Source organism: Vespa mandarinia, chromosome 10 (genome assembly GCF_050613455.1).
Source record: "Vespa mandarinia isolate Hongniang chromosome 10, ASM5061345v1, whole genome shotgun sequence".
Lineage (NCBI taxonomy): Eukaryota > Metazoa > Arthropoda > Insecta > Hymenoptera > Vespidae > Vespa > Vespa mandarinia.
In genome coordinates, this window is record NC_140819.1 from 6,425,001 (window position 1) to 6,435,000 (window position 10,000).

Sequence of the window (10,000 nt, forward strand, 5' to 3'; positions counted from 1 at the left end):
AGAGACACAGAGAGACAGAAGACGAACGATACAACGAAGGACGAAGACGATCGAATGCTTACTATTATCTTAGATAGTTTTCTGATTTTTTTTTCTTTTTTTTTTTTTTTTTTTTTTTTCTTTTCTTTTTTAACTATTAGCAACGTGTCGTCGTTGTACCGGCTTCTAGCTTAAACGTAAAATCTTTCGAAAGAAAGGAGGAGTAGGAGGAGGAGGTGGAGGAACCGTTTTGTAAAATCCCGCGAAAGTTCGTTCGTGTGACGTCAACGAAATAGTAGAAAAAGAATAAGAAGAATAGAATTCAAAAAGATGTGGCAAAGAAGAAATGGAACTAGTTGGGTTGGCTTTGAGAAAAGACGAATGTAGGAAGGAAGAAAGAGATTTTCATCTTTTTGTGTTCTTTTCTTTTTTTTTTTTTTTTTTTTCCCGATCTTAGAAATTATTTCGTGCCCCGGGTCACGTGATCCCATTATCAGAGTACGCCCGGTTTAAATTACGCGCAAAAATATCTAACCTCGCGCCCGCCATTTTGTTATTGTTATTACTATTAGATATTGCTTTTGGTTGTCGTTGTCGTTGTCATTCTTCTTCTTATTATTGTTATAAATATAATTTTATTATTATTATTATTATTATTATTATTATTATTATTATCGTAAATTCTCATATTTATCACAATTAGTCTTTTAAAAATACTTTTTTCTTTTTCTCTCTCTCTCTTTCGAGAAAGATTCAGAGAGAGAGAGAGAGAGAGAGAGAGAGAGAGAGAGAGAGAGGGAGAAGAAAAAAGAAAATTATTCGCGAGTGTGAAAATATTAATGAAATATTAATGATATTAATGATTCTAATATAAATAATAGGAAATAGAGAATAGTGTGGATCGAAGAAAATATTTTAAGATGGCGGAATTATACGTTATGAGATTTTTCATTCTCGTGTCCTTACACGTTATACTTTCCGGTGGAAACGAGTTGAAGGACTATTGTTCAATGCACAAGTTCGAAAATCTACCGAGTGGATTGAGATTTACGAAGGAAGTTGTTACGACCGAATACGCTAACGTTGGATCCTTCAAATCTCTTCATTGTTGTCTACGTGGCTACAGGAGCATCGAATGGTGAGTACGAATATTCAAATAACATTTATCTTCTTGTTTTTTTTTCTTTTTTTTTTTTTTTTTTTTTTTTATACATATATTATTGTTACATTTGATTTTTTTTTTTTCCTACGATAATAATATTGACGTGAAATTTTGCATACTTGATTATTTATACCGATGGAAATATTCGATATATGTATTCTGCGAAATAGAGTATTCACTTGAAGAAATATTTACGATCAATTAATAATAATAATAAAAAAAAAAAAAGAAAAAAAAAATATTGATCGAATAAATAAGAAGTGCTCTTCTTATTATATTTCTTTTTTTTCTCTCCTTCCGTCGTTCATATCGTTCGACTCGTAATGCTTACGATCAAACGGCAAGGTGAAATTTCTCATGTTCATGATAAAAAAGAATAGATCTCGTTTGAAAACATTATTCCACTTACTACAAATGTATATACTTATATACACACATACATATATATATATATATACATACATACATATATTTTGTACTATTTGTTTTTTTTTTCTTCTTCTTACTTCGTTACGGATCTTTTATAATTTGTCTCATGTGCTTCTTCGCAAGCATATCGTTTTGACGACACGACAAGTTAAAGAGAGAGATAGAGAGAGAGAGAGAGAGAGAGAGAGAGAGAGAGAGAGAGAGAGAGAGAGAGAGAGAGAGAGAGAGAGAGAGAGAGAGAGAGAGGTATATACTCTCTTTTTCTTTTCCTATCTTTTATGGTTATATATCTCTCTGTCCTTTTTTTTTTCTCTCCTTCGTTTGCTGAAGCGACCGAACGCGATTCGTTTCGGTGGATTTCGACTTTTCGTCGGAACTATTCGTAACAACGAGACGAGTGAGACAGTAAAACGTAAAGAAAGAGAGAGAGAGAGAGAGAGAGAGAGAGAGAACCGAGAGTTCTCTCTGATTTCTTGGAACTTCAAACCCTTGGATATTAAATTTTCGTCTTTATTTTGTCGTTAAACTTCGTTCGTTCCTTTTGAAAAAGCACAGTTATCGAGTAATTGGAAAACTTATATTTTCTTCTTCTTTTTATTTCTTCTTCTTCTTCTTCTTCTTTTCTTTATTTTTTTTTCCTTTTTTTTTTCTTTTCCTTTTTTAAGATGCCATAGAAATAATAAAAGAGAAAGGGAAAGAGAGAGAGAGAAAGGGAAAGAGAGAGAGAAAATTCGCACACAAGATCGCGTTCGCGCCATTAAACTCGTAGTTGACGTTACGTGAAATTTTTTTTTTTTTCTTTTTTTAAATGCGATCGATTAAATTTCCATGAGAAATGTTCGTGATGGAATGATGGTGGCGAGGGAGGGAAAGAAAAATATAGAAAAGAAAAAAGAAAAAAAAAGAAGGATAAGAAAATGATCAGTAGGATAAAAGATAATCGATGAAATGATGAAAGAAAGTTAAAGATGTTGGAATCATCTTGTTTTCGTTTGTTATGGATCTTTTGCCTGGTAGAACGTTTTCTATGGTAGAACCTTTTCTATGGTAGAATTATTCTTTCGATGGAAAGGTTCGCGCGAAAAGTGGTACGACGGCTTATCGTTCGTCGTCATAGTCGTCATAGTTGTCATAGTTATAGTCATAGTCGTCGACCTCGGTCGTAGTCATCGTAGTAGTCGGATGGTCTCGTTCTTCAAATTTTATTCCCTTGCGATCGTGCCAAACGATATTATGATGCACCAGCAACGTCGATCGACCGATCATCTTTTTGGAATTTCACGATATTTTTCCTCAACTCTTCGTATCCTTCCTTCCTTCCTTCCTTCCTTCCTTAGTTATTTCCTTCCTTTCGGATCACAGTATTTCTCAAATATCTTTCCATATTTGAAGAATAATTCCACGTGTTATATATTTATTTATACATTTATCATTTTATTTATTATAAATAAAATCTTTTAATTTTCTTTTTCTACCTATCTGGATCACGGTATTTCTCAAACGTCTTTCCACATTTAAAAAATAATTCCACGTTTTTTATTTATTTATTTATTCATTCATTTATTTATTTATTTATTTATTTATTTATTCATTTATTCATTTATTCATTTATTATTTTTATTTATTATAAAATCTTTTTTATTATCTTCCTCTTTTCAGATCTCTCTTGATTTTCTCTTTCTCTCTCTCTGAATTATTAATGCTTATTTTTTCAAATTAAGAGATTATTATTGTTTTATTTATTTATTTATTTAGTATATTTTTCTTAATTTATTACGTAAATTTTTATACTCTTCCTTATTTCCTTCCTTTCGAAACGCAGTGATTCTCTTCAATTCTTCTCGAATTATATTTTAAGATTATTATCATTTTATTTGTTTATTTATTTATTTATTTATTAAGATATTTTTATAGCCATCGTTTATTCCTTACAAAAATCATAATGGTCCTTATTCCTTTCGATATAATTACACAAATTCTTTCTATATTTATTTATTTATTTATTTATTACAACATCATTTGCACAGATTTTTACATGCAAATATTCATTAATCATCTTATTACATTATACGTCGATATAAAATTAAAATCGAATGTAATATCATATTGTTTGTATGGGAATATTTTTTTTACTACTTTTACATTTCTCTTTATTTATTCAATATTTTCCAATGTTACAGATTTTAAGAAATATAATAACCATCCAAAAAAAAAAAAAAAAAAAAAAAAAAAAAAAAAAAAAAAAAAAAAGTCACCCGTTATATATATATAATTCGAAAAAAAAGAAGGAATTTAATGTAATTTTTTTTTCCTCCCCACGAAATCCATCAGGAAAAAATGGGTAGAGTAGTCAGTCGTTCGATTATACTCATAGGTTTTTTTTTTTTTTCTTTTTTTTCTTTTCTTTTCTTTTCTTTTATATTTTCATTTTTCCCCAAGAATTTTCCGAATAAATCCCCCTTCCCCATCTCGTTTCGTAATTCCCCACGTTGGTATATTCCTTAGTGAGTCAGAAGTTGCTTGACAATTCGGACGAGACGGCTTGTAATCTTTCTCTCTCTCTCTCTCTCTCTCTCTTTCTTACTCTCTTTCTTTCCCTCTCTCTCTCTCTCTCTCTTTCTCTCACTGTTAGTCGCGTCACTTCCGCGAAACGTGATAATTATCTTGTGCTCTCGTAAACTTAACGATCGGCAAGGAGGAGGAAGGCTTTGTTTCTCTCTTCTGTCACGTTCTTGGAATCGACGAACATTTTTCTTCCTTTTTTTTTCTTCTTCTTCTTCTTCTTTTTCTTCGACAGAAAGAAGGGAAGAGTGAGAGAGAGAGAGAGAGAGAGAGAGAGAGAGAGAGAGAGAGAGAGAGAGAGAGAGAGAGAGAGAGAGAGAGAGAGAGAGAGAGAGAGAGAGAGAGAGAGAGAGTGGGAGGGAGAAGGAAGGAAAGTGAAATGAAAAAGAAAAAAGAAAAAAAAAAATAAAAGGAAGGAAAAAAGAAATACGTGTACGTCGAAATGAATTCTCATGACTTATCTTCTATCCTTCTTCCCCCACAATCCCGTCCCTCCCCCCCCCTCTCTCTCTCTCCTATCCTTCCTTGCTTCCATTTTCCCTTTGGTCAGGATTATAAAGAAGACTTTGGTAAAATCTTTCAATCCTAACGAGATATATTGTAGTTGAAAAAGTAGAAGTAGTAATAGAAGAAGAAGAAGAAGGTGAAGAAGAAGAAGAGGAAGAAGGAGAAAAGAAAAGAAAGAAAAGAGATGATATCTCCTGTCGGCAGAGAAACAGAGCAAAGGCGAGAAGAGAGAGAGAGAGAGAGAGAGAGAGAGAGAGAGAGAGAGAGAGAGAGAGAGAGAGAGAGAGAGAGAGAAAAAGACCTGCAGCAACCAGCACAATTTTCAGTCGATTCACGATAGTTTTTGAGAAAAGGTTTCGAAGGACAGGTTAGAAATATAGAAGGAAAGAAAGAGATAGATAGAGAATGTTGTGTCTGTGTGTATTGTGTGAGAGAGAGAGAGAGAGAAAGAGAGAGAGTGAGAGAGTGAGAGTGAAAGAAGAAGGTTTAGGGTTGGTCAGAAAGAATCACTGTAGGGGGTCCTAAGAAGAAGTTCGACGAAATGCTTTTCTTCGTGGAACTCTGCGAAAGATCAAGGAGGGGGAAAAAAGAGGCAGAAGCAACAAAAAAAGAAAAAAAAAAAGAAAAAGAAAAAAAAAAAGAAAGAAAATAAAAGAAAAAAAAAAGAAAAGAAAAGGAGAAAAAGATACAGAGAGAAAGCTAGCAACTACTAGTAGGGTAGAAAAAAGAGAGAGAGAGAGAGAAAGAAAAAGAATAAAAAGGTAACGACCACGAGTACAAAGTAAGGTTAAGAAATTTTTATCCGCAAGTCGAAGAAGTTTATAACCGAGAATTAAATCGGCAATGGGAAAGAGGAAGAAGAGAAAAGAAAAAAGAAAAAAGAAAAAAAAAATGAAATGAAATAAAATAAAATAAAATGAAATGAAATATAGTAAAACAGTTGTTGGTAAAATGTAATTGGGTATGATAGATGGTGGTAAAGGATACGTGTAGGACAATTCGGTTTTTGAAATTTGTTGAGCTTTTAACGTTACATTAGAGTTAAAGCGTATAATCAGAGAGGAGAAGGCTTTAAGGAAAAACAAAAACAACAACAACAACAACAACAGCGCGCAACATACAAACAACAAAAACGATATAATACTCTTAACACCGGGCAATAACCAGTAGGGGACTTTATTATCCGAACAAAAGCAGGATTTTACGAGACCATTGTGTAAGTACCAAGGGCTCGAAAAGTTCCAGGTGTCAAACGATCTCTCTCTCTCTCTCTCTCTCTCTCTCTCTATCTCTCTTTCTGTGTTATTTGTCGTCTCTGTAGTATTCAACACCAAAACCCGACGACACTTGAGAGGACTTCAACCGTTTTTCGAACTCCTTCTTCCTTTTTCTTTTTCGTTTTCTTGTTCTTCTTCTTCTTCTTTCGTTTCTTGCTGTTTGCGAGTATCCAAAGATGGCGGCGTTGAATAAAAAAAAAAAGGATGAAAAAAGTAGTAAGAGGAAGTTATGATTCTTTCTTTATTTCTTGAGACGAGTAGAAAACGAGCCCACACACCTGTTACGTCTCCATCGAACGGTGTCCATTCATCCATTTTTCTTTTTCGCCCTTTCGAGGAAATATATAAGGGGTGTCTCATTTAACGTCAATCGTTTAACACTTTTTTACGGGCTTGTAAATATATATTATCGAAGAAGAAACGTTCGAAAGCGAAAAAAAATATAAATTATTTATTTATTTATTATCATCGTCATCATCATCATCATCATCATCATTATTATTATTGTTATTATTTTTAATAAATATAAAATAATTATATGTAATTTTTTTTTACTTGTTACAAGATAAACAATAATTTATTATTTTCGATTTAATGTAACAATTATTTGTCATTTATCGTCAATATTCGTTCGTATTATAATGAAATATATATATATATATATATTTTTTTTTTAATGTGAATTTATTATTATTATTAATAATTATTTATTATATGTGATAACTATGATTCTAAATATTAGCTAACAGCTATGTTAAATATTATTTTTTAATTAGAACCATTATTTCTATTATGTTGATCTAATTGACGGAAACTTTTTTGCCGAACGGTAGGATCCATTTTCTTCCTTCATTTTCTTTTTCTTTTTCTTCTATTTTTATTTATTTTTTGTTTTTGTTTTTTTTCTCTTCCTCCCTTAGAACTCTCTTTGTTTTCTACTTTGTTAAGCATGGCTCGTTACTCGTCCTAACTCCAGTTCTCAAGATTCCTCTCTCTCTCTCTCTCTCTCTCTTACTCTTCCTCTGTCCTTGATATAAGAGAGAGGGAAAGAGAGATAGAGATAGAGATAGAGATAGAGATAGAGATAGAGAAAAAAAGAGAGAGAATTTCCTGTTGTATTACTTTCACGCTTATTGTAACCCGTGCGAATGTGGAAGGAAAAGGAATAGATATTGTTCTCTCTTTCTTTTTTCTCTCTCTTTTTTTTTTTTTTTTTTTTTTTTTTTTTTTTTTTTTTTTTTTTGAGCGAAGGGGAGAGGAATTCATTATTTTACTTTAATTATTTTCAATTTCGTAAAATAGTATTATTACAATTTATTCGTATTTATTTTAAAACTGAGTTTGATCTATAGAAATCTCTCTCTCTCTCTCTCTCTATCTATCTGTCTTACTTTAATATTTACTATATATATATATATATATTATGTTCATTGAATATTTCAACGAGGCTCTCTATTCGTTTAAACATTTTTATTACCGCAATTGAGCGTTAAGTGGAGTAGGAAAAAAAAAATGAAAATGAAAAAGAAAAAAAAAGTAAATAAATAAAAAAAATAGAAAAAGATAAGAAAAAAAAAAAACGAAAGATTGGACAAGGTGAAGAAGAAGAAGGGGAAAGGGAGGAAGAGATGAGGGATAGAAAGTGGTAAAAAAAAAAAAAAAACAAAAAAAAACAATACCAATGTCACATGCAAGGGAAGAATGGAAATGGCTGACGACCGTTGTGGTTGTGGTAGTAGTGCGGTTGTATAATCTCTCTGGGTGAGTAGTAAAGGGTGGGTATATATGGTGGTGAGGACGGCGGTAGGGGAGGGGGTAAACTTGTGAGCGAGATTAACTACTTTTCTCCGTTTAAAAAAGCACCCACTAAAAGCCAAGTTGCCGACGTGTAGGAGATGGTGAACGGTGGGGATGGTAGAGGGTGGTAGGGGCTGTAGGGGCTTGGGGGTAAACTCGACTGGAATGCTAAGTAAACTATTTAGCCGTTTTTTCGTTGTTAAAATACGAACGCCAAAGGATCTGTAACGAGAAAGAGAGAGAAAGAAAGAGAGGCGCGAGAGAGAGAGAGAGAGAGGGAAAAAAGATTTTTTCGATGGTTCAGTGCATACGATGAAAAGCGTTGAAAATGGGGATGAAAAGGTGGTGTACTTGGGAACAGGGTTGGTGAGAGAGGGTAGAGGGTAAAGGATATAGCACGGTTTAGAGAAGAAAAGTATTTTCTCATATTATAAGATTCTCGTTAACTTATAATTCGTATTTTTCGAACTAATCAAAAGAACAAAATTCAATGATCGATCTCGAATAAGTTCTTCGTAATAATAATAGTAATAATAATAATAATAATAATAATGATAATAATAATAATAATAATAATAATAATAATAATAATAATAATAATAATATTAGTAATAATAAAGGAGAGAGAGAGAGAGAGAGAGAAAGAAGGAAAGAAATCAATATTTAATAAATTTCTTTCGATGGTTATTGTTAATTGATAATACGTATCTAATAATGATTGATTAGATGGTTGGGATAGTAGGAAGCGTGGAAAATTTTTTTGATAGGAACGATGTGATCTAAAATTCGAACGAATTATGGTATATAGGTATATAGGTATATAGGATATTTTTATCTATAATATATGTATACTTGCCATGTATATATATATATATATATATATATATGAACGTGTGCATGTTTATTTGAATAATAGTCGGAGGTGTGTACGTAGAGTAAAGTAACGATGTTATATATGTGTAAAACAATCGTAAAGTTTCAGATAAGGAAATAGTCCAATTGAGTCACTGCTTGCATGCACGAATTGCATTCGCAGTTATTATTTTAATGTATGTATAAGGAAATATAATATACATATATATATATACATATATATATACATATATATATTTTTTTTTTCTTTTTCTATATTTTATTTCTTTTTTGATTAATAGATTAGAACAAGTCCAATTTCTACGAAGAAAATGACAAATTTATGTGTCCATATGTGTGTGTGCGTATATATATAATAAAATAAATTTTTAATTGGAAAATATCGAATTCTATCCCCTGCATGTATATGCACAAATTGCATTTGGTGCTATTAATTTAATATGCGCGCACGCATGTATGTGTGTGTATTAATAACAGTCAAGTTTTATGAAGAAAATGACAAATTTACAAATTTATACATACATACAAACATACATACATACATACATACATACATATAATAAAACAGTAATAAAATAATTCAGGTATGATAATACCGTGTTAGGTTATTATTCCTGCGAGACTCATTCTAGGCGCCTAATCCCTTTTGAAAAATTATTATTTCTACGATACCGTGGGTGTGGCCGTCTTTATTTATTTATTTTTTTTTCTTTTTTTCTTTTTTTCTTTTTTTTCCCTTTCAGTTTCTTTTTTCTTTTCTCTTATCGATCCGAAGGAGAAGCAAAGTCCGCTGGATAAAAAAAAAAAAAAAAAAAAAAAAAAAAAAAAAAAAAAAAACTAATAATTAAGATAAAAAAAAAAAAAAGAAAAAAAAAATAGACACAAGAAAAATGGAAGAACCGATCGTCTCGTACATATGTAACGATGCAATATTGCCGATTTTTCTCCGCACGCACAGTTGAAATACAACGAGACGGGATATCGGCTTTGCCTCGGAATAGAAATTACTTCGCGTAATGACACACGATCGTTTCCTGCGGCCGTCGTCCAGGCACGCATAAAATCATCCATACAAACACAGAGGCACGCACGGAACATATATACATATACACACATACTTACATATATATATATATATATATATATATATATATATATATATATATTTAAGACACAGATAACCCACAAAGACATAAATCCAACACACGGATTACAAACAGCGGATACAGAAAGCCATGTAATGTTCCTTTCCCATTTCGACTTTCTTTCTTCCATTCTTTCGTATGCGTTGATGATGATGATGATGATGATGATGATGATTATGATTATGATGACAAGACACGACGATGAGAACGGTGAACGACGAAAACGACGACGACGACGACGACGACGACGAAGACGACGACGACGACGA

At 31.8% G+C, this 10,000-nt stretch overlaps 1 protein-coding gene across 2 annotated transcripts in view; it reads left to right on the forward strand.

Moving 5' to 3' along the window:
• The window catches only part of LOC118445538 (interleukin-1 receptor accessory protein-like 1), a 206,902-nt gene that overhangs the window by 991 nt on the left and 195,911 nt on the right, over nt 1-10,000 (forward strand). For both annotated transcript variants that reach the window (XM_035875202.2, XM_035875203.2), the window contains exon 2: nt 861-1,117. In XM_035875202.2, the coding sequence (XP_035731095.1) occupies nt 900-1,117 (218 nt within the window). In that variant the 5' untranslated portion in view covers nt 861-899. The remainder of the gene's footprint in view (nt 1-860; nt 1,118-10,000) is intronic.